We start from the raw sequence: 24,534 nt of genomic DNA, 5'->3' as shown, positions 1-24,534 counted from the left end.
GGGGAGTAGTTCACCACAACAACTGGGTTACGAGTAATTTCAGCATCATCCTCCTCGTATACGGTTTCGGTGCCTACATGTGAACTAGCTGTGTACTGGTGCGTGGGGAGTCATCATTCTGTTTCTAAGATTGCCGGGAGTCCACAGACGGACGCCGAGTGGGCCCGAAGCACCGGGGCTAAAGGCTTCTCACCTCGCTTCGATGAGAAACTCAAGTCTGAATGCGGCTCTTCCTTGACACATGGAGACGCATGCAGGCGCGCTCGCACAAAACACGCAAACACACGCTCGTGCAGCTAGTCCCCCTCCTCGTCATCCCTGCTGGCACTTTGGGGAAAAGTACCCCCTCCCACCCCCCATTTATCTGCCCCCACTCCACCTCCCCCCCACCCGTGGCAGCCGACGTCCCTCGCAGCGTGGCGTACCATCTGTTGCCCCCCCCCCACCCCCCACACCATTCCACCCTTCTCCCCTCCAAACCTCCTCCGCCTTCCTGCGCCATCCTTCCATCCTGCACCTCTCTAGGCCGGCTTTGGGCACCACCAAAACAGGAGGATTTTAACACTCACATGCACACTTCTTTTAATGAAATTATGCATACTTAAATAACACTTCAACATACTATCTTTCACAAACAGTTCACTATTGCATCAGTGCAGGAAAACTGGCAGTAAAAATAAAGTGTAAATACGACATAAGTGCACCATTCAACAACATACACGAACGTGACGCTACATGCAAACTACAGATGAAGTTGTACGGCAGGAGAGGACACATAGGGTCGGCTGATTGCTCTCATGAATGTTTAATCTGCGAGGCTCTAAAAGGGGATGAAGTCTGTAAAACCTCCTCCAACACCTCCAGGCTAAAAGTGAAGCCATGCCAAAAGCCTAATTAAATGTTTTTTAAACCTTCCCCCTTGGAGAGGACACAGAGTAGTTTCACCCCAAAGTGTGTCTGTGCCACGGAGAGGTTGGTTAGTATGGACTGTACGTATCCAGCCAGCTTCATAAGGCCAGTTTGTGGTATTCTTGTGTACCTGTGTATTTGAAAACTGTCTTACCAACATGCACAAACTCTTCAGCAATTTTCAATTTTTAAAGCAGGAGCAAGATAAAGTATTTCTATTTTTTTCTTTCCTAGATGCAAAACATCCAAACTCATTCATAACACAAATGTTTATGGGTTCTTTTGAGGTGGCTTTTTTTTTAAAAGGAATGTGGTGAACACAATATGTTCAATGCATGAATTCAGGTCAAACTTTTCTAATGATATGTTACATCATAAGCCATGTAAAATATCAAATTGAAGAAAAAAACTTTCCATGATTTTAGCAGCTAATTCACCAACTTAAAAAACTGTAAATCCACGCCTGAATATTGAGTGCTGCCTCTTGGTTGTAATTTCCATCGAGTCGCGGCCTGAACAATATGCCAAAAAAACTGAAGTCCGCGGAAAGACGCTGGCAATCAGGCTCAGGGTCATTCCAGTTGATTCAACTGATTAAAAGCGACAAATTAAAATTTATACGCCGCATTTGCCAAATTAAAAAGTGGAGTGACTCCTGACCTTAGTGAACAATCTTCCCTATTTCTGACACATGGTTTGAAAAGACACGTGGGAGCTGCGAATATGGACTGGAAACGTTTAACATTCAAATGTGCATGTTTGGGGCGTGAAATTTAGACTGACATGTTGATTTGGCACTAAGCTGATATCGGCCTTTCATCAGATATTGCTATCCACCTGCATTATAGTGCAGATAGATAGATAAATGCTTCTATCTTCACAGCTTAATAATAATGACACTTTGTACAAATCAATTCTACTTTTGAACTCATTATGTTTTTTTCTTTCATTATTAAAGGTCCGGTGTGTAAGATTTCGGGGGATCTGTTAGCAGAAATGGAATAATAATATTCAAAACTATGTTTTCATTGGTTTATAATCACCTGAAAATAAGAATCATTGTGTTTTCGTTAGCTTAGAATGAGCTCTTCATATCTACATAGGGAGTGGGTCCTCTTCATGAAGTTGGCCATGTTGCTCCGCCATCAGTGGGCAACCTCCGGGTCTGAGAAGTGAAGCCAATGCTGAAGCTACCACAACGTTGTCTGGTCTGGGAGTTCTCCGTGTTTTCGTCTTACAACTTTAACCCTTTCACAGTGTGTTTTCAGTTCATGAAAGTTAATTATAACCTTTTTGGTTGCCTACAAACCTGTTATTCAGCGTTAAATTGTACTTAGCTCATGTCACTTCTGGTTGCAAATAACAAAGATGGTGACAGTCAAAAGGCCAAAATTCAGGCTTCAAAACAGCAGTCCACAAACCAATAGGAGGCATCACGATGACTATGTTCACTTCTTATATACAGTCTATGCATACCATGTTTAAAAGGTAGCCCAGAATGGACAAACCGAACATTGGCTCTGGAGAGTCCCTTTCACGTTTTTATTATTATTACCTGAAGGCCACCGTAGTTTTCCGATACGCTTGTGAAACTGCGGTAACGTAAGTCGCAGAGAGCAAAACTGTGGTATCGCCAGCCGCCTTCTGACCTCCGTTGCTCCTAAAGTAGTGTTATTATGGTAAGGATGGCGTTAACATGATTTTGCGCTCGGCGGCTCACGTTACCGCAGTCTTGGAAAGGGAGGAGTGAGCGGAGGGGTATTCAGTTGGTTGCAATCTGCAACCATACTGCTAGATGCTGCCAAATCCTACACACTGTACATTTAAGTGAAGCTAATTATCCCAGTGCCAACCTACATCTGATTGGTTTCCTGTGTTGTCTTTTAATCATTCCAGCAACAATACAAATCCTGGGAAACACTGAATCCTCGCCAGGTTTTTGGCATAAAATGGTCAAATCAAAAATACAGTTAATGCTGGCACAAAATGTTGGCTACTGGCAACTTGAGTCTAAAAATAACGGCATTAGTCTTCAAAAACTCACATCTGATGATGAGCCCCTCGTGTGTGTGGGTGGGGGATGAGTGTGGACAGCAGAATGTATCTAAACGGAGGAAGATGGATAGACAGCGAAAGGGCCACTGCTGTTTGTCCATTCATCTCAGGTGTACGCGGAAGAGCTCAACAATGACAGCTCATCCATCAGCCACAGGGGTACTACTGAGCCTCCTGGAACAGAACCAAGAACCATCTTTAGCCATCATGCATCACTTCTTCTCTTCTCTCCTCGTCAGTCTCATATTTTTCTCTACATGTTTTGCAGAATCTGGGTAGGTTTAATTTTGCTTATGTGATCTGAGCGTGTGCTCTGTTCAGTTGCTGACAAGTGGCCAAAGCTCAGCTCAGGGGGAAAAGATTGGATATGGAAATAAGAGGAGAGGCCCAGGAAATGGTGCTAGTAGACGGGGAAACAAAAAGTGACAACCCAGGGGAACGAAAAAGACAAAAGTGAAGGGTCAAGGAGTGAAACAGGAAGGAGAATGACAATAAGAGTGTGTGTGTGTGTGTGTGTGTGAGGAAGGGAGTGAGCGAGAGGCAAGGTAAGCAGCGACACAGCAGCTGTCGACCTAATTCCTTCTTAACGCAGTGCTTGTGCTCTGATTAAGAAAGCGATCTGGCCTTTAATTTCCTCCCGACACCGGCTAATGCTCTGTATCTCAATCGCCTTTCCTGGCCCTTTCTCTCACGACTGCTATACACAACGGCCTGCATCAGCTTGTGTTTAGCAAATCAGCATGGTCTACTAAGATCAGTGTAAGAGGCACATCACAAAATAAGAACTTTACAAAAATCTAAAGACAATCTTCTGAATGACATAACCTGGACTGTAGTCAAAACTGAAGTCTTGCGTTAAAGCTCAAGGAAATACAGATTCACAGTGTGTTGTCAGTTCATGAAAGTTAATTATAACCTTTTCGGTTGCCTAAAATTCTCTTACTCAGTGTTCGGTTGTACTTAGCTCCACCCTCTCGTGTCACTTCTGGTTGCAAAAAAAAACCAAGATGGCGACAGCCGAAATGCGGAACTCGAGGCTTCAAAACAGCAGTCCGCATGCAAATCAATGGGTGATGTCACGGTGACTACGTCCACTTCTTATATACTGTCTATACGACAAATTTTAACCTTGATAACAAAAAGTGTCAAAGCCACAGCGGCAGTGTGTTAGTATGAGAGATAACATCGTAACCATCTAATGGAGGGAAGACACACATTATGCCCTATGTAAACACAACCAGTGTCCTAAAGTGTGTGAGTAATTTTGTTTTTTTCACTTTGGCATGAATAAAACTAAGCAAAACCTAAGAAAGATCTTTGAATTTCAAAGTTGTCACATGGTTATCAGTGTTAAACCATTAGCTGGTGCCCTCTGAACCAATCCAGTTACACAGTCACATTAAATCATAGTGTGGGTGGGCACAGAGAAAATTATTTAGACTCATCCAGGACTTTTTAAGATTATCAAATGCTTGCAAAAAGTAGGCCGTTGTACAACATCCTTGCACCACAATTTACTCATAATTATTCACAAGATAATCCCGTTTTGAGCCTTAATGTGTTAAACACTTCTGATTGGGTGGGCCTAATTTTCAAGTTGGTTTGCCCATACCTTGACCCATCCGCAGCAATGCTACAACGTCTACAGGACATGATACTATAACAGCAAATGTATCAGCATCACACTCTGCTGAACAGAAAGTCACTCAGCTCAGGGAGATGTTAAACTTGTGTTTCTCACCACTGGAACTGAAGAACATTGTTACAAATGCAAGAAAATCCATGCAGCACACACATTCAGAGAGGAAATGTCTACTCGTATATGATGGGTATTTTGAAAAGCAAATGTAGGGTTAGAAACATGTTGCTTTGTACGGGCAACCCTAATAAACAAATATGACAATTAGTCAAAAATAATAGGAGAATTTCCATTGTACTCCCTATTTATAAAGAGCAAAATGGTTGAGAGAACAGTCCAAACAGTGGAGAAGTGGAGAGAGTTACTAATAAATAAAATAAAAACAAAAAGAGACAGTTGTATCCTTCATGCAACACAACATTGTATTGCTTCATCACAGACAGGGAGGTCTGTTCAGACAGAAGAAGATCGAGATGCGACAGAGCACTTTCTCAATTTATGTTCCTGCACATTTTTGCACCCTCAGATGAATGCTAAGGACAGAGGACAGAAAAGATGCCCCTGAGGAAGCATCAGATCATCATGACTTGGCCGATAGTGAAAAATTGAAAGCCTTCAAATTTACCGGAGAAACAACACATCATGTCCAAGTCTACAGCAGGGCTGGATTGTGGTTTTTGTAGTATGTCTTGTGGTGTATGTTTCTTGTCGTCTACATTAAACAAGAGGGCACGACACTAGGTGACGTTCAAATTAATTTATATTGTGTTAATATGTCAAATCAGCTGTTTTTGATCGGTTTGGAATAAAAACCTGTAGACTGTCAGTCCTCCGTGGTAATGTACATAATCATCTATCTCTGCCTGATGTAAGGAACAATTTGAACACCTTGCAAAGATGTAGCCTAATTTTTCTGTACGTGAAGCATCCTTTCATGACAACATTTTGAGATAGGATACCCAAGTGCACAAAGAGACATCCCAATAAGTGACACCAAAATTGTAAAACAGGAAAAAATGGGAAGATAATGAAAATTAGGGCTGTGTATTGGCAAGAATCTGTCAATATGATACGTATCATGATACAGGGGTTACGGTTAAATATTGTGATATATTGCAATACTGTAAGCGAGGCAATTTATTGGAATTTTCAAATCTAAATTTAGGAAAACTGTGATAGTATAAAGAACACACCGCCATATGCCTAAAATCGGAGTAAAAAGAAAGTTTACTTTTTCATGGAATCTGAACGGTGAGATTGGTATTTTCATTTAACACAGTCCCAATATCATAGTACTACTTTGAGAGGGTGCATATCTTTGCAAATGAAATAAAGTATTGATTGAGTTCATCTTTGCATGTCAACTATTAATTAAAAATCAATCGATACAGTAAACATAATATCGCAATACTCTATATTTTCAATATTTTCTTACACCTTTATTGAAAATATGACAATTTTAAGATCCAATATAAAGAAATTGTAGAAAAGTTATTTGAAATGCACCTGTTTAATTCATAAAGCAATATGCTGAACAGGTATTTTTTTTGACGAAAGAGGTAAAACTGTTGTGATTATGGAGTAATAAAGGGAATAAAGTGTAATAAAATGGTCTCACTTAAAACAAAAGTAGGTGCATTGTACTGAGACTCAACTATTTCCAAACTGGAGCAGACAGAAGTATTGACAGCTTATTGAATTTGACAATTTTCTTTTGTTTTCTCTCAAAGTGGCAGAATAAACACTCGGCTTACACGCTGTGTAGACCGAGGATTTATCTTAGTACAGACACAAATATATAAGAGTGGCAATAAAGCCACGGTAAACACGAGGTGTGTGTGTTTAGCACACACACACACACACACACACACACACACACACACTCGGACCGCCATGTGGAGTGCATGGGAGAGAGGTGGCGTTGCTAGGAGCACCAGGTTGTGTGCAGACAGTGGTAACAGCAGCAGCAGCAGCCTGGCGGTGGAGAAGAAAGGAGTGGAGCAATGCCAAGAAGATTCCCCCTGAGAGACTGTAGGACGGGGAGAAAGAGACAGACAGACAGAAACATGGAGAGGGCACGCTGATATGATCTCCACTGAACGAAGACAAGCATCTGATGGGGGTTATTTCTGTCCTCTGACTTGGATATAACTCTAAAAATGGTCATTAAAAAAGCCCACTTATTTCAGCGTTTAGGAAAGAGAATATGGATGCAAGGAGATGGAGACAGCGGGAGGGGGAAGATGGCTTACAAGGTTGACTGGAGGGATGAGAAAGAGAGAGATGGAGTCAATCTGCTGGGGCTCATGTTTGCCGTCCCTCCTCGTGTCACCCATCCGTCACATAAACTGTTAGCCTATTTCCAACCATCCCACGTCACTTCCTCACCTCTGCGCGTTACCCCGCTGCGCCTCACCCCTTGTTTTCTATTTGTTGTCTCCTTTTTTTCCAATCTCCCTCTTCCTTCTTCCTCCTTCCTCTTATTTTGTCTTTAAACGGGGAGTCGTGTGAACAGGCTATGCAAATGAGATGGTTATTACCCCACTGCTCATCAAGCCGCGCAGAGGAGACATTAATAGGCTGATGAATATGCATGTGAATTTGTTAATTAAGTTAATTATTCTGCTGAAAATGCATTCGTCTTCCAAGGACATCTTCCCCAGGATTTCAACCTGCTCCACTCATTAGTCATGCGATATTTCATACACGGAGTGAGAAGAGGGAGGCAGACAGTGGGAGGGAGAAACGGAGGGGAGAGGAGACAATGCTGTTTTTGGAAAGTGGGTGCCATGAACAGTTGGCGTTGTAAAAGTATGGGGTAAAAATAATGTATCTTGGTGTCATCAGCGCTCACAATGGGATGTGCCGTAACTATTAGCAAACCACATCCTGCTTTCCAGATATGGCACATTATTCCCAAAGCTGGAGTTTATACTTTCAGAGTTTTCAGCATCTTTTTTTTTGTGGTTGCTTCCTTCTACCTCACTGGTTACTTCTCCCTAATTGCTTATTAAAACCCTCTTAAATGAACTTTTTGTGCCAACTTTCCAACACATTAATTAATTGTTGTAGCCAATTAAGTGCCGTTGTGCAAATGAGCCTCATCACAAATGGTCCTATAGGGCCGACCCCTCCTTTCTCTCTCTCCCTCTCCCTCTGTCTCTTGCACTTCCCTCGCTCCGCCACCCTCCCAGCTAGTCTTCCCAGCTGCCCTTGCACTTCAAGGCACTCGGCGCCAAAGAAGCAGAAACTGTGTCCCTGGTAATGCTCCACTGTTTTCTGGACCGTTTCCAGCCTCCGGGCTCACTGATCTCAAACTTGTATGATAGGTGGAAAGCAAAAAAGGGCTCAGTCTACTCCTTTTGTTTGGCACATCTATACAAGAGTCAGCTCAATAAACCAACCAAACCATATATAGCGAATCTGTTATTTGCATTGTCTGGTTAATTCGTCCGTGAATCGTCGAGGAGGCATCAAATAGCCTGTTTTTATTTATTCACGTCAGGTAAAATGTGAGTTCACCTAGAGAGATGGTGGGGAAAAAAAGGAGGGTAGTCAACTTCAAAGCACTCAATAAGGTTGCCAAGCTGTTCACACATCTCCATCCCCTGTGTTAAGAGCTGGAAACATGCAGAGGAAATCAAATATGTGTGTATATAGAGATGTTACACAGCCATCTCCTTCAATGCCATAGGATTTTTGACAGTATAAGAAAGTTAGAAACAAAGGATGATTGCATTTGTTCATTTTATGCATATATCTATGCACAGTATGTGTATTCTCCACCACATAATATCTAGGTGTGTGTGTGTGTGTGTGTGTATGTATGTGCATATTAAAGCTGAAGTAGGCGAGATTGGAGCAAATATGATTAAAAAAAGCTATTTTTATAAAACGGTCGCTATATCGTGACAGTAGTACATGAAACAGGTAACCTGAAAAAATGATGTGCCTCTGTGTCCTCCGGTGCTCCTAACGGCATCTGCAAGATTTCACAGACCGGAGGAAAACAAGCAGTCAGAGCAGATCTGAGGTCTGCTGTCCAGCTGCCGTCTATGAGAGCCGGCTGTCAATCACTCGCGAACTCCCACCAAACAGTCAAACTAGGCAGCGCTGATCAAATATGAATCAATATTCTGTTACTGTAATGCCTATTTCTCGACTCAAATGTTTTCAGAATCATCCTGTAGTGTACTGTTTAGCTGTAAAATGAGAAAGTTTGTGTAGCGGTAGCCATTGTGAATTCTCTTGAAGGAACGCCAAACTACCGGTCTACATACCGTAGATTTTTTTAAAGCCTGAAAACAGAGCCATGAGGAGGAGCAGAAGTCTAGTTATCTCTCTGAACACTTGAATTACAATATGCTGAAAGGTTATTATGGAATTTTTGCCCAATGATGCCAAAAATATACTGCCTACTGCCAATTTAAAAGTGTATTGATAAAATGTTTACGAAGACGAATATTAAAAAAAACAAAAAAAAACCATCCACAGAGCTTTTATAAAGGTGCCGGATAAAAGTATGGCATTTCCTGAATAAAATAATTCTGATTGTGAATTAATCATTTGAAAAAATTTGGCGGGTCCAAATTGGATGTTTTGTTTATCTCTGTGGAAGATATATCTGATGTTTGGTTCCCACTTATTGTGAGCCAATAGTAAAACAGCGCCAGTATCACGTGGTATCTCTGCGTCGTCAGTTAGTGCGGAAAAAACGGATAAATAGCTGAGATTGACGGTAAGTGCCTGGCAACGACTTGTTGTGAAGTGAATGCAATGGATCGAGGGAGGGAGAATGTGACATCTATTATGTTTTCCCCTTTCCTTTAGTGTGTTATACAGTTTTTTGTGCAATTTAAAAGGTCTGCAAAGTTACAAAGATCAAAGTCGACGCCAAAGGGAGTTACTCTCCCCCCCAGAAACACTGGTCCTGAAACTGCCTGAAATGCCTTGATTGAAGTCCCGCTTTTTCTTCTGTAACGTGGTGATGTCACCAAGTAACACATTTGCATAATACCATACCATGTGTACATGGCATGGGCACTTGGGGGCTAAGAACAAAATTACACTATCCAGAATTACAAGCATGGCCAGTAAAAGTATTTGGAAAGAGCAAAAACAACTGGGATATAAATATAAAACAGAGGCGAAACAAAAAGCCCGACATATTGTGTCTGATCCCGTTCATCCTCTTTTTAAAGAATTTATAAAACTGCCCTCGGAAAGACGCTATTCATCCGCCGCAGCAACCAAGAACATTTACAAAAAGTGTTTCATACCAAAAGCAATAACTTTACTAAGTTCATAAACACACTGGGACCATGTCCATTATTGTTATCAACTGTGCATGTTGTTCTGTTTATACTGTGATTTACTGAATGTTGTGCTATTTATTGTGATTCACAACCTGTGATGCTGAAGGCAAATTTCCACATTAGCGGACAATAAAGATTATAATTATACCTGCCTCGCAGCTAGTTTGGCACGCCCTCAAACAAAGCTAGTTAGAGCGGAGCTGGAGCGGAGTCCGAAGAGTTTGATTCGGTTGACCAATCACTACAGAGTGGGCCAGCTGACCAATCAGAGCAGAATGGGCTTCTCAGCAGGGGGAGACAGGAGCTCAAACAGAGCGTTTCAGACAGAGGGTGAAAAGAGGTGCTGCAGCACAGCCGGTATGAGAAAAAATAAAGCGTTTTTTGAACATTAAAGCATGTAAACATGTTCTAGTAGAAACCCAAAATACAAGTGAAAATAAGCGCAATAGGTCCTCTTTAATTCACTCAGTCTTTCATTCTAACAACTGAGCTTCTTGTGTTGCGGTATCAGCCATCCACCCTAATTTTTATCGGGCATACATTCATAATATAAAATGATGTTAAAGATGTGCTATATACAGGAAAACCCTATCATGCAAGGGATCAATCAGCGTAATCACAGAATTCATACAGCATATGGCGCAAGTTTTAAACGACAGATCGGCCTAATTTTGCTGAACTCCTTCCAAAGCTATAGACAAGAGAGCACTAAGAACATCGAGGTAAGTTGCCCTTTTTGGTCAATGTCAAAAATTCCTAAATTGCCTTTTTTTATGAGAAGCTGTGGCATTGTTCAGCCCTTAACATTTCTACATCATGATGTTCACAACATGAAGTGACACCTCTTTCAGAATAGGAGCTGAACTTTCTTTTCTTTCCCCCTCCCCAGATCTGGCTCTGGCCACTCTACTGCCATTCGGACGTGGCACTGATACACCCACCAGGAGGATTAGGGAAGGTTTAGCGAGTGTGCCAGCCTCGCTCCCCGTGCCACCCCTTTCCCTCGGCACAGAGGGGGGTCCCGCTTGGCATGGCAAGGTGAACTAGCCTCTGATTGATGGGCATGGTTTCAGCCCGCTACTGTGCTCCCCAAGGCCCCCGTGCCTCCCATCCCTTTCTCCTACTGCTGTCTTGGCAGCGGTGCCCACCTCCTCTTCCATGCCAGGCAGCCAGCTAAAGCTCCTGGTGGGCACATCAATTACATAGCGGCACCTCCCCTCTTTTCTCATGTCTATCTGTGGGTCTGTCTACTGTCTCAGACGATGCCAATCTGGTCCCTCTCCATCTCCACTGCTGTCTATAGCTATCTCCTATGTGTGTGTGTGTGTGTGGTTTTATACACCCATGTTCGCAAATATATCTTTGCATATGCACAAATGCACATGTATTCATGCACACACTCTTGCTCAGGCAGGTCATAATGGTTGGTGGGAAAATCCTCCCCAGAGAGCACTCATTGCCACAAGGCTCAGCTGTACAATAGGCTCAGGTGTGTGCATGTATGTGCATGGCGTGTGGTTGCCTGTGCATGGCTGCTCTTTGCTGTTTAAAAATGCCTTCATCTAGTGCTTAATTATCTACTGCTTCATGTGACTGCCTTATAAATGAGGGTATGAAAAGTACAAATTGTAGTAGGAAAAAAACAATCATCATGTTTAGGCTGCATTATTCTGTTAATTAACATGAATATTTCAACCTTCCTTTGGATTTTTGGCGGCTATTTTGCTCTTGGCAAATCATGAATCATTTACTCGTGGCGATCGTACGCCATCTGGAGTCTTCATCAGATCATTGTGTTTTATTTTAAGCATGCAAGTCAAGGGATTTGATTTGGGTTTTGAAGGAATAAAGGCAAAGGCATGTTTCTCCTTAAATTATATTGATTAATAATCAGAAATAATTGAGGAAACACTGCAAATTTCATTCATTCATTCATTCATTCATTCATTCTCACTGTGCAATATCATTTTCCACTTGTGCAATTTTGTTAATAGTCTGTTTATTGTCAATACTGTATATACTGCTCCTATTTTTATACTTCCTTCTATTTAAATGGTTCATATTTTGTTACACTTTGTTTAGGTAGGTAGGTAGGTAGGTACTTTATTAAGAAAAGAAAAAAGGTAGAAAAGGCACAAGGTAAATACAATACAAAATAAGTAGCACATTCAACTCAACACAATAAATAAATAAATAATTAAAATATAAAACACCCTCAGTGTAGTCAATAAATAAACTAAATTACCCTCTGCATAGAAACGATACCCCCAGAATACAAATATACAGTATATGCTCCATGAGCATGTCAAAAGAACTTGTAACTCTCAAAAATACATAAAAAAATAAATAATGAATAATTTCAGACAATTACACAGTGGAAGGCAGCATATTGCACAGCATTACAGTCCATTCAGTTCAGGTGTACTGTGTGTCAATAATGGTATGGAGGTGAAATGTGGGGTATTTGTGTCCCTCTTTAACGTCCTTTGCCACCAGTCTAATTAATTTAAGATAAGATAAGATATTCCTTTATTAGTCCCACAGTGGGGAAATTTGCAGTGTACAGCAGCAAAGAGGATAGTGCAAAAAACAAGAAGCATCAGCTAACACAGTAAAAAAGAGCTAAACACACACACACACACACTCTGTCACTCATCCATCCAGCAATGCAGTCAGCCATGCATCACAATTGGACATTAGTACTGGCACTTGCTAACCAGCTTTTAAGAGTATTTATTGCTAATGCTTATTTTCTATCTTATTTATTCTTATTCTATTCTTAATCTTGTTGTGTGCTTGTTCTATCTTTTGTTGCTGTAATTCAAAAATGTACCCTCGGGGTTTAAAGCTGGCTCGGTGTAAACTGCTGAAGAATTCCAATGTACAGTACTTATAGGTGCAAATGGCAAATAAAACTCTTGAATCTTGAAATTGCCCAAAAAAAATCTGTCTTTACCCCTTATTTTTCTTCAGGCTAAATTAGTTACATAGCTAAATAAGAAAACATATTATTCTGACGCTAAAAAAAGTCAAACTCGTGTTTAAACTAGACTAAAATGTGAGGTAGGTACAAATTGAGAAAAGCGTTTTCCACTCACCTGCTGTACCAGTGTGGTTCACTACGGAAGCCCGGATGTTGGATGTTGGACGCTGTAGGAAACTCGAAGCGGTGAAACTGAAACTGGTCGCGGGGCAACAACAGAATGGCGGCGGGGCCTGGTGTTGCTATGCCGAGCGGCAGTCCTGCTAGAGAGCTGTCTCTCTCAGCTCAACAAGGAGGCAATCAGACTCACGGAGATCGGATAAAATCAGAAGAGGTAACAGGTAAGAACTGGTGCTTTAATACCACGTGGCTCACTGGTTGTTGTTGTTAGCAGCTAGCTAGCTTGTTAGCTAATGATCTATCTAGCTGGACAAGGCAGGCTAACAGCTAACAGCTAACTTAGCCCACTCTGTACCGTGAGATCTGTATGTATGTTGTTGACATTGGGTGAATATACAGTCCTTATGGTAACTTAAACATTTACAAATGATGGCACTGGATAGTCATGTTTGGTAAAGTAGCAGCTAGCTTCTTGTAGCTAGGTAGCTAACGTCAACTTTGTAGAAACACCAGCTAACGTTGGGGACTAGCTACACAAGTGAACTATTGACAAGGTTGCCTTATTTTGAGTCAAAAAACATGATGATCCCACCTAAGTTGCCCAATATGAACTAACAAGCACTCCAGTAACCCATTATGACAGATGATGATAACAAAACATTAGCCTGATCATGTCTTTTTCACCAGACTGACAGTCCCAAGTGTTGCTGATGATGTGACTTGATAGATTAACGCCTTTATGTTGTGGTTGTTTACGAAGACATTGATGTGTTATAGTACTGTTTATAGAGAACTCAGAGTAAGAGAAACGCTGGTACTTTTGCTTTCGTTGAGCCCTCATACAAAACAATTGTGGAGTGAACTGTCCTGTGTTATTGCTGATCATTGCTACCCTTAATTCACATTACTTGCTATCTAGAAATGTGTAATGTGGATGCTCTGAACAGGGATTCGTTCTCTCAGTTCAGTTACAAGCAAGAAACCAAATCTTTCTGGGTTGATTATCCATGTAACACAGTATAGGCAGGGAATGAAATTAGCATCTGCCACCTGCCAAATAACAGGGTAAATGTTGGCTGTGGCAGGTAAAAATTTCAGGTTACCTGCCACCAAGGTTTTCCTTATATTAAGAAATATTATTTTTAAAAAGCAATTCCTAAATTAAATATAGTTAGGGATTAAGGTTACATGATATATTCCATAATTCTATGGTCTGGTACCATTGACTCAGTGTTTACAATTTTAAAGTGTTCTACCTACTGTAGATTTCAGAAGTGGCAGACAAAAAAACTGAGTGGCTGGTAGAAATGTTCAGTGACCTGCCACTGTGGCAGGAGAGGAAAGAGCTTAATTTCAGACCCTGAGTATAGGAGTACACTTAGTTGCCAGTTTATTTTTGTTTCAGTAATTTTTATTTTTAAAAAAAAGTGCTATAGATGAAGAATGGCTGTCACTCAGTTACAGTTATGTTGTTATAGTCTAAATAGATCTTCTGTAGAGATGTTTGGAAGATGTTTGAAACTCGTCATTAGTATTCACGACGTGGTGTTTGGGTTGCACTTTGCTTTACATTTGTTGAAACTTTAGTGAAATGAACGTTCAGGGAAACCTCGGCATGCAGATCATCGCCCACATTTAGTGAAAGGAGTTTTCTAAAAAGGACAGAGGAGATGGAACCAGTGTGGTTAGGCTGTGAATACCTTTCAAATTTAGGACAATCAATGTGTATAACTTGCGATTTTAACTGTCATCTTGTATGCTGCATCTTTTTTTCAGAGGCAGAGAAGCAGGGTCGGATGGCTGCTTTGCTGGAGAAGCTTCATGCCAAACACAACGCTTCACGACCATGGCAGGAGACCTGCAAGGTTGTGCGTCAGGCCATGGTGAGACGGAGAAATCTTTCTCTGAGAGAAAATAATCTGTTTGAATTCACAAAGCAGGGGACATGTTTCAATATTGAAGATAAAGGTTTCTCTCCTCCTGGTTGTGCTTTGACAAACCAAACAGACTGGAATGATGCTATGGTCAGACCTGAACTGACGAGGCAAAATTTAACAAACAGTAGACAGGGCAGGAAAAAACAAGTTTGCAAGAACAAGCTGCTTAAGTTAGATTGCTTTTTGCATTCTTCCATCATCTTGATGAACAAGGTGTACTGCTACACATTCTCATTCAAACATTAGTGAGAGTCATTATCTCTCATGTCAGATTGAACTCTCCTTTAGGTGAGAGGTAAAGGATCTATTCATAGCGGGAAGGAGTGCAGTTTCTCCCCTTCATTAAAATAAATGGGGATGATTTCATCTGAGATTTAATAGGGAACATATATGTAGGTCATAAAACTGGAAAAACGTTTTTGTCATTCCTTATCTGGGGAACACTCTCCCTGCACCAAAAATAATGAATAATTTCTATATTTTTTTATATGAGTAATTACATTCGCATTAGTCATTTTTAAAGGCCACGAAAATGCCATGAACACAGATATAATATCCATAATGCATCTTGGAAAAGTGTATTTGACAATCCCTCATCAGTACCCACAACAGAGACTCACTTCCAACCACCTTTTCTATATATATATATTTACAGCAATTAATCACTTAATTGCACAAAAATGTGTTACTTTAATAACTTACCTACTGGGCCTGGGAAACTTTAGCAGTGACATTTAAATCCCTGACCTATCGTGCTGCTGACTAAGCCGGAGAAAAGCAAACTTGAACATTAGATCTTGTTGATAAAGCACTTTTCTCAGCTATTATCTCATTCCTCTGTTTTACTTCACGCTGTGTCTCAGGAGAAACGCGGTGTGATGAACGCCACAGGTCACCAGCTCCTGCTCACCTGCTTGGAGACCCTGCAGAGAGCGCTGAAAGGTGAGGCTGTCAACTCAAAGTACAGGAACACGAGGGAGAGCAGGGCAACGTTTTCCATTCGGATATGTTACTTTACATCATTAGACAGAGAAACACAACTGTATGTAGACTGAAATTAACTTGATCATTCTAGTCAATGCAGGCATGTCGTGTCTATAGACCGTAGGAACATCAGGCAACAATTTTATGACATAATCTCCGTATATGATGTCAACATTTCCCCGTTCTTTTCTGCCTTCCGTTTCAGTCTCATCTCTGCCCTCCATGACAGATCGTCTAGAATCCATCGCTCGGCAAAACATGTGAGTTCCTTCCCTTTTGCCAAGTACAGGACATGGAGGCTGATTACAGATTGTTGTTGTTATTTGTACTGTTTTCCCTTGTAATTACCCATTGTGGACTCAGTCATCGAGGATAAATACTAAAACCATTTTGTCTTCTCTGAACAGGCTTGGCTCTCACCTGAGCCCATCAGGGACAGAGTGCTACATCACATCAGACATGTTTTATGTGGAGGTGCAGCTGGACACCAATGGCCAGCTAGTGGACGTCAAGGTGGCTCATCAGGGAGAAAACCCTACGGTCAGTTTACTGTAACTTCCGGCCCCATAAGGCTGAGTCAGATGTTCGTAGTTTATCATGAATTCTATACTTGCATATTATAATTTAATTCCTTTAATTAATTCCATTCATACATCGTGGTGAAGACGTTGTCCTCAAAAGTGTATTATATTATTCTTTTCTTGATTTCACAGAGTTGTCCGGAGCTGATTCAGCATCTGAGGTGAGTAGAAACCGCACACTTCACTGCAGGGTTTCTTATTTCTGTTTAACGGAGGGACGTAGGCACCTGTGAGAAATACTTGTATTTGTCTGAAAGCTGTCTAAACCACCTCCTCTCCCGCTCTTCTCATCAGGGAGAAGAGCTTTGAAGAGTTTTCCAAACATCTGAAGGGACTGGTCGAACTATACAAGCTCCCTGGGGACAAGTAAGTAGACTTGTAGGCTGTAAGGATTTCTGGTTGAAGCCATCCTGATTAAAGACAGTTGTTTTATAAGCGACAGATACTACATGTCTTTGTTGTTTTTGTGTCAGTTATATCTAATTATCTTACTTAATATCTGTGTTCCAGTAAGCTGAAAACCAAGATGTATATAGCACTGCAGTCTTTGGAGCTTGATCTCACCAAGATGATGCACATGTTTAGGTAAGTTCACAAAATCGCTTTTTCTTACCTTGTACATCATCCTTTATGTATTCGGGCTACTAGTGTTTAGCATATCTAATACACAGTATATATTTAATATCATTTTATTGTTTAAGCTGCAGTGTGATCATTGAAAGCGTCATGCATAAGAGGGAGACCTATTCAGTATGTTAAAGGGCTGATTTTGGAGGGTGTAATATTAACAGAATATAATCTATGTAACAAAACAGCGCACCTGGTAAAATATACATCTACTTAAAGGTTTTATTGATAACATTTTTATGTAGACGAATATTCAAACAGAGCCTTTAGAAAGGTGCCGAATAAAAGTACGGCTTTTCCTGAAAATAATTATTATGATTGTGAATTAATCCTTAAAAAATTTTTAGCGGGTCCAAAATGAATGTTTTATTTATCTCTGTGGAAGATATCTGACATTTGGTTCCCACTTTTAAGACTTGTGAGCCAATAGTAAAACGACGTTGGTATCACACGGTATCTCTGGATTGTCAGTTAGTGCGTAAAAAAAAACGGATAAATGGCTGAGATTGACCGTAAGTGCCTTGCAACGACTTGTTGTGAAGTGAATGCAATGGAACGAGGGAGGGAGAATGCAACATCTAGTGGCTGAATGTTATCAATGTTATCAATAGCACCTTTAACTTGTAGTATAAATTAATCATTTTAACTAAAAAAGCTTCATTTGAGCATCCCTTTTTGTAATGCAATAACTTTGGATTGCTGTGTGTTTTCTAGGTTAGCAACCAATGCTACTGCAGTGGAGACTATTCTTCATGGCAGTGTGGGCCTGCTGACAGCCAGGAGTGGTGGCCATCTTGTTTCTCTTCAGTGTTACGTGTCCCCTTATGAAATATTTGAGGAGGGACCGGGCTCGCAGCTCAACTTACCAGACGGCAACGGTAAGTGCATAGCGGAAGTGGGTGAATTCATGAATGTACATGAGACACCAGCCACTTGCCTTGTGGTTTTGCTAAAGGATTGTAACTATCCTTGTGTGACCTTGTCTTCTTGTCTCGAACTCTTTGGTAATCTTTGCAGTTCCACGCTCTCTGGGTGTCGGTGTTTCTGTGACTATCGAGGGAACCTCCGCCGTCTACAAGCTTCCAATCGCCCCACTCATCACTGGATCCCACCCAGTGGATAACAAGGGGTAAGAATGTGTACCTCCATTTATCAGGGAACTTGCAACTGCAATCAGCAACCTTTAAATCTGTGCGAGAACTATTGGCACGAAAAGATATACATCAAACATGCATAAATGCACCACCCAATGCAGAACTAGTAGAGAACAGGGAAAGACAGCTGATGAATTAGTTTTTGTTGTATTTCAGGACACCTTCCTTTTCCACTGTGACCAACTCCAACTGTGTGGACCTGCCAGCTTGTTTTTTCCTCAAGATGAACCGCCCCATGCCTTTCTCACTGTCCTTCATTCAGAGGCTGGGAAATGCTACTTGTGCGTATTTTTAAGTCATAAATATACACTTAAAGCACAATGTTTGTTTTTGTTTGATAATTCAACCTTCAACCTCTCCCCCTTTTTTCTGCAGCGATCCCAGTATTTGACAGCTCCCCCAGCCTCTCACCTCTCTACCAGTTAATTGTCCATAGCCAACGCCAGCTCCTGGAGGAGGGCAGCTCCACGCCGCCGCCCTCACACAACATGCACTTCTATTCTGTGAGCAGACACACATCATTAATATGATCTCTTCTTAGCTTTTTATTCATTTCTTACTACATCCAGCCTGTGCTTTATGGTTTCATGATTGTTCTGTGGTTGCAGAAATATTGTAAGACCCCTCTGCTTGTTTCTTTTGGTTGCTTGTAACTATGGTCACCTATTGGAATATAAGCTTGCTCTATTTTGGGGCTTATTGTGAGTCAATGTAAAATCATTATTACAGAGCTATTCTTACAATTATTATGACCATTTCTCTGTGTGTTGTCTCTGTATACTGTCCTTCATTCTGCCTTTTTGTTTGACTGATATTCTGCTACAGCTACATTCATGGTCTGTAGTTTGTAAAGGAAAATTGGTTTACATTGGTTAGGTAAAAATATAGACACACACACACACAGCCAAATACACCAAATTTTAGTTTGTTAATCCACAGAAATCACCGTTTGTGTAAGAAAACAGCTGTCTTTATGCTTTTTACAGGCGCTGCCAGATCAGCAGCACTGTTACTTCCTGAATGGCGATGCCCCGGTGCAAGACGGTCGTTCTCTTCAAGGAACACTGGTGTCCAAGATCCCCTTCCGCCACCCAGCACAAGTGCCACTCTTGTTGGATATCATCCGGCACCAGGCAGCTCATAACAACTTGATTGGCAGCTGTGTGAAACGAACTTCCATCAAAGAAGGTAATTATCTGGCCCCCGATTTACTGTATTTGCTCAATCAACAACATGTACTGTTTTTTTTTAGTCTGATTTGTTAAATCACATTTGACGAGTGTTGCATGTTTGCTGTCGTTTCTTCAGACAGTGCAGGCCTGCTGCAGTTTGAAGTATGTCCTCTTACTGATTCGAGTTTCAGCGTCTCTTTCCAGCATCCGGTCAATGAGTCATTAGTCTGTGGTGAGCATCACTTTTACAAAGTCTCAATAATCCAGCATATGTTGATATTACTTTAACAATATCCTTGTATGATAGTGATACGACAGTCTGAGTCCTGTGTCTAATCTGACCTCCTTCCTCTAGTGGTAATGGAGGTGATTGACTCCAGACAGGTATCCTGCAAGCTATATAAAGGACTGTCAGATGCTCTGATCTGCACCGATGAATTCATCACCAAAGTGGTCCAGCGGTGAGTTTCTTAATTTCTCCCGAATGCATAAATATGGATAGTATGTTTTTTATGGTAATCATTTATTTTAATTATATATTATTTTTACGTAGATGCATGTCCATCCCTGTAACCATGCGTGCCATTCGGAGGAAAGCAGAGACCATCCAGGCAGACACTCCAGCCCTCTCACTAATTGCACAGACAGTGGAGATCATGGTGAAGAATAACCTGCCACCCTCCGGTAGCCCCACCTACAACATGGCAGCAGGCGATGGAGCTAACCCTATGGGACTGCCTGGGCTCACGGGGGACAACACACCTGCAGGAGGAGGACCCCCTGGGGGACCTAATTTTGGAGGTCCAATTGCGTCTCTGTTTGGGGTTTCCCGAACAGAGAGACAAGCCCAAGGAGGAGAGTGCCTAACCCAAGGAGGGGTGGCTGGCCAGCAACAGTTGCAGCAACAACAACAGGCTGGTCAAGGCCATACAGATGACTACAACAAAGTCACCCAGAATCCCATTCTGACAAGTCTATTACAGATAACTGGAAGCGTGGGCTCTAGTCCCAGCTCCCAGAATGCACCGCCACCCCACCAAACTCCACCCTCAACATCCTCCCCAGCCAGCAACACCAAGAATCATCCTATGCTGATGAACTTGTTGAAAGACAACCCCACACAAGATTTCGCCGCTCTGTATGGTTCTAGTCCATTAGAGAGGCAGAATTCTTCATCTGGCTCCCCACGGACCGAGAGCATGAGTGGAACCTGCCCCGGAGGAAATGCAAAAGGGAAGAAGAAGCGCCCACGGGGGCCAGAAAAGGGCGGCGTGATGCCTGGAACTGCTGCTGGTGGCATGAAATCACAACAGGGATCTTCCATGCCGCCGCACCACCTGCAACATCAAGCCTCGCATGAAGATGACTTCCACCGTGAGCTCCTCTCTATGGATGTGGATGCATCTCAAAATTCTATCTTTGATGTTAACCTGACTGGGGACGGCCTAGACACGCCTCACAGCATCACGCCGCCACCTAGCCAATGTGGAACACCGCCCTCTGGCCCCGGCATGCCTTATTCACAGTCTCATGTCCAGTCTCAGCAACAGCAACCACAAGGTGCTGTACCGCCACGTATGGTCCGCCTCTCTAGCTCTGATAGCATCGGACCTGATATCACAGAAATCTTGTCAGATTTACCTGAGCAGACAGGCAAAGGCAGCAGTGGGAGCCATGGGCAGCACCCCATGGGAAGTGGTGGGGATGATGGAGGCCCCCTTGGTACCCCCATCCGTGACTCCTCCAGCTCCGGTCAGGGCAGTGCCGTGTTTGACTCTGCAGACATTTTCAACACCAACAGCAATGAGAATCCTTTTACTGATGCTGCTTACCTGATTGCTGAGGCAGCTGCAACTGCCGCCACGCCCACCAGCGATTCTTCCTCCACCAACTTCTTCCCAGATGCTGCTGACTTCAACCCTGACCTCCTGACCTCCGGCCAGGGCTTCTCCCAGAACTACTTTGATGACAGCTCTCCAAGTGCAGATGGAGACATGGACCTGGTCAAGGGTTTCGGGGGAAGTAGCCAGCAGAATACCCCGTCAGGAACACCTCAGAATCCCACTCCACATGGGCAGAGCACCCCTGAGCCATCAATGAAGGACCCTTTTGATATGGGGATAGTTTTTGGAGGCAGCAGTGGTGGTGGTAAACCACTTCTGGGGCAAGCTCCTGATTTGGGAGACACACATGGCGGAGGGTCCCAGAGCCCCCTCATAATGGGCCTCGCTGCGGCATGTGCTGACTTTAAAATAGAATCCAAAATGAAACCGCAACAGGGAATCATGCGACCAAAGGATGAAAATGGGGGTAGCGGAGGGAGCAGCTCTGGGATGGGCATGGGGAGCAGTTCGACAGAGGGTAAACAGGTTAAACGTAGCAGGACCCCATCCAGTGAGGGAAAGTCTAAAGAGAAGCCTCCCAAACGCAAAAAGCTGGACCCTGATGGGAAGTCCCCCTCTCACAGCTCAGGAGGGCGGCCATACACGCCTCCTAGTGGTGGCTCAGGCTCTGGGGGAAGCATAAGTGGAGGAGGATCCAAGTCTCCTGGTAGTTCAGGACGCTCGCAAACTCCTCCCGGTGGTGCCACACCTCCAATTCCCAAAATCACTATTAATCTCCCAAAAGGGACCATAACTGGAGGGAAAACGTCATCCCATAGTGGATACACCTCCAGCAGCTCAGCCACAAGCAGCACAGGTGGAGCAGGGGGAACCAGCAGCAGCAAAAGCCATCATTCTCACTCGTCTTCCTCTGGGAAGATCAAGTCCAAAGAAGGCTCCACAACACAAGGCAACAGCTCCAAGCCAGGGAGTGCAGGATTAGGGAGTGGAGGTGGGTCATCCCAGTCTAAAGGCTCATCCCAAGGGATGGGTGTTGGCAAACCAGGATCCTCCCCAATCACCAAACATGGGCTGTCTGGGCCTGGAGGTAGTGGTGGTGGAATTGGAAGTGGTAATAAAATGAAGCCTCAGGGGGGCAAGCCTCCTGGGTCTCTTATGAATCCCAACATAAAGCCCAACATCTCGCCTTCTCACTCCCGCTCCAGTAGCTCTGGTGACAAATTATCCTCGCCGATGAAAATGCAGCAGTCCCAGGTTCCAGGAACACCTCCTTCTTCCAAGGCTAAATCGCCAATGGGCTCAGGAGGTGGTAGCTCCGGAGGGTCCAAGTCTTCTTCTGGTGGAGGCATGAGCTCCCAGAAGCCAATGGGTGGGAGCTCCTCTGGTTCTTCCTCGTCATCCTCCAGCTCCTCCTCGTCCTCTGGTTCCATGACCTTCTCAGGAGGCTCCCAGTCTCAGTATGGGGGTGGTGGAGGTGGAAGTGGAGGGGGAGGAGGGACAGGAGGAGGAAGTGGAGGCAGTGGTGGAGGAAGCGGAGGTGGAGGTGGAAGTGGTGGAGGGGCTGGTCAGAACAATGCAAACAACCCGAACGCCAAAGGGAAGTCTCCCAGTCGAAACAAGAAACCCTCTCTTATAGCAGTCATAGACAAACTGAAGAGTGTAGGTGGAGGAGGAGTGGGGGAGGATGGTTGTGAGGTAGGGCCACCAGGAGGAGGAACTGGTTCGGGATCTGCTCCTGGTGGTGGTGGTGGTGGTCCTGGAAATGTACCCGGCAGTGGACCTTCAAACATGGGTCCTTCCAAGCATGGCTCGTCATCCCAAAGTGGGGAGTATAAGCGGGAAAAGTCTGATAAAGAGGCAAAAGCAAAAGTGTCTGTTTCTGGTGGGAACAGTGGGGAGAAAAAGCTGATGGACCCCAAATCAGGAGGGGGGAGCGCGACGGGTCTGGCTAAAATTATCATCAGCAAACCTGATGGTGGCTCACCAAGCATCAAGGCCAAAGTGACCCTACAGAAAGCAGGGGACGGCTCTAGTGACTCGATGCGTCCCCAAATTTCTAGCCTCAAAGCTTCCCCCCTCTTCAGTGGCTCCACTCCCAAGCACGACCGCTCCTCCCCGAGCCACAGCCGCTCGCCAGGATACACCCCGCTCAACCACGACAGCGAGAGCGAGTCAGGCAGCAGCTCGGTGGCCGAGAAGTCCCACCAGAACAGCCCCAGCTCGGACGACGACCAGACCGTTCGCCCGCTTCTCTCCCAGGACTACATGAGTTCCATCCCTCTCAGCTCAGGGGAGAAGCACAAGAAGCACAAGAAGGAGAAGAAAAAGAAAGAGAGGGAACGTGAGAGGGACAGAGACCGGGAACGGGACAGGGACAAAGAGAAGAAGAAGTCATCCATGTCCATGGGGACGTCATCGCATCCAATGAAAGCAGACAGTTGGTCCCGGTCGCCCATCTCAGCTTCAGATTCATCTTTGTCCATGCTGGGTTCAGAGCGTCCATCCCGGCCCAGCCCAATGTATATGAGGAATGAAGATGACGACCTCATGGACTCAGCCCTCACTGGCAACCTTTAATTTGATTCTCTCACGCTTTTAACACATGCCTTTTAACATACAAATCATATTTATTTAACTCAAGCCACAAATTGGAACTGGATGCAAGAATATCGTGGCTGTCTGAGTGATCATTGTCCTGTTTAAGCTGTATTTTAATATCTTATTTGACTGTTTCAGTATCAGTGTATAATATCTGGGGGTTGGGATGCCAGTTTTATATGAAAGCAGTTCTCCAAATACCAACTTCCTTAAGCTTCATGAAGGAAAAGGATTCAAACAGTATATTTTCGGAGAACTGGACATTATTTTTGTCTTTCCTGTGATGTCAGAATGTCTTTTCTTTTCACATTTAATACATTTGCCGTTGTTCATAAGTTGTTGCATACAAACATGCCAGATTGCTACTAAATAAGTATGACTTCTGTTAAAAAACAAAGTATTGTAAAGCAAGAAGAGTACAGTGTTCAGTTGCCTTGTTTTTCAGATACAACTGGGAATTTTTAGATTTTGATATATTTTAAAATGTTGATGTTTAAGTTAGTGTAGGTAAATAAGATGATAATGATAATGGAGGAAAAGAGACATGCTGGTAATTTTTTTAACTGTAGAAGTTTTGGAAGCTTGAAATAAACATTTCACTTCTGGAAAAAGATCA

General features: G+C 43.1%; 1 protein-coding gene and 1 long non-coding RNA gene across 2 annotated transcripts in view; one reads left to right on the top strand and one right to left on the bottom strand.

Moving 5' to 3' along the window:
* The window catches only part of LOC119479381, a 23,163-nt gene extending 10,020 nt beyond the window's left edge, over window positions 1-13,143 (bottom strand). The window contains exon 1 of the long non-coding RNA XR_005204667.1: window positions 13,017-13,143. This is a non-coding gene — a long non-coding RNA (uncharacterized LOC119479381). The remainder of the gene's footprint in view (window positions 1-13,016) is intronic.
* On the top strand, window positions 13,023-24,534 carry med1 (mediator complex subunit 1). The gene is made up of 16 exons (XM_037754902.1): window positions 13,023-13,242; window positions 14,798-14,904; window positions 15,822-15,900; window positions 16,148-16,202; window positions 16,350-16,482; window positions 16,656-16,684; window positions 16,818-16,889; window positions 17,034-17,108; window positions 17,865-18,028; window positions 18,168-18,279; window positions 18,461-18,585; window positions 18,680-18,807; window positions 19,291-19,492; window positions 19,613-19,708; window positions 19,832-19,937; window positions 20,030-24,534. The coding sequence occupies exons 1-16, from the start codon at window positions 13,122-13,124 to the stop codon at window positions 23,895-23,897; spliced, it is 5,472 nt and encodes a 1,823-aa protein (XP_037610830.1). The 5' UTR covers window positions 13,023-13,121; the 3' UTR covers window positions 23,898-24,534.

The sequence above is a fragment of the Sebastes umbrosus genome, chromosome 20 (genome assembly GCF_015220745.1).
Source record: "Sebastes umbrosus isolate fSebUmb1 chromosome 20, fSebUmb1.pri, whole genome shotgun sequence".
Classification (NCBI taxonomy): domain Eukaryota; kingdom Metazoa; phylum Chordata; class Actinopteri; order Perciformes; family Sebastidae; genus Sebastes; species Sebastes umbrosus.
The sequence above is the reverse complement of the archived record's forward strand: the minus strand, read 5'-3'. Positions and strand labels throughout refer to the sequence as shown.

Bases quoted from the DNA above. Each gene is read 5' to 3' on its own strand.
- med1 (XM_037754902.1), top strand. From the start codon at position 13,122: ATGGCGGCGGGGCCTGGTGTTGCTATGCCGAGCGGCAGTCCTGCTAGA. The intron at 16,483-16,655 runs GTCAGTTTACTG...TTGATTTCACAG, and splicing joins ATCAGGGAGAAAACCCTACG to AGTTGTCCGGAGCTGATTCA. The intron at 18,808-19,290 runs GTGAGCAGACAC...TGCTTTTTACAG, and splicing joins ACAACATGCACTTCTATTCT to GCGCTGCCAGATCAGCAGCA.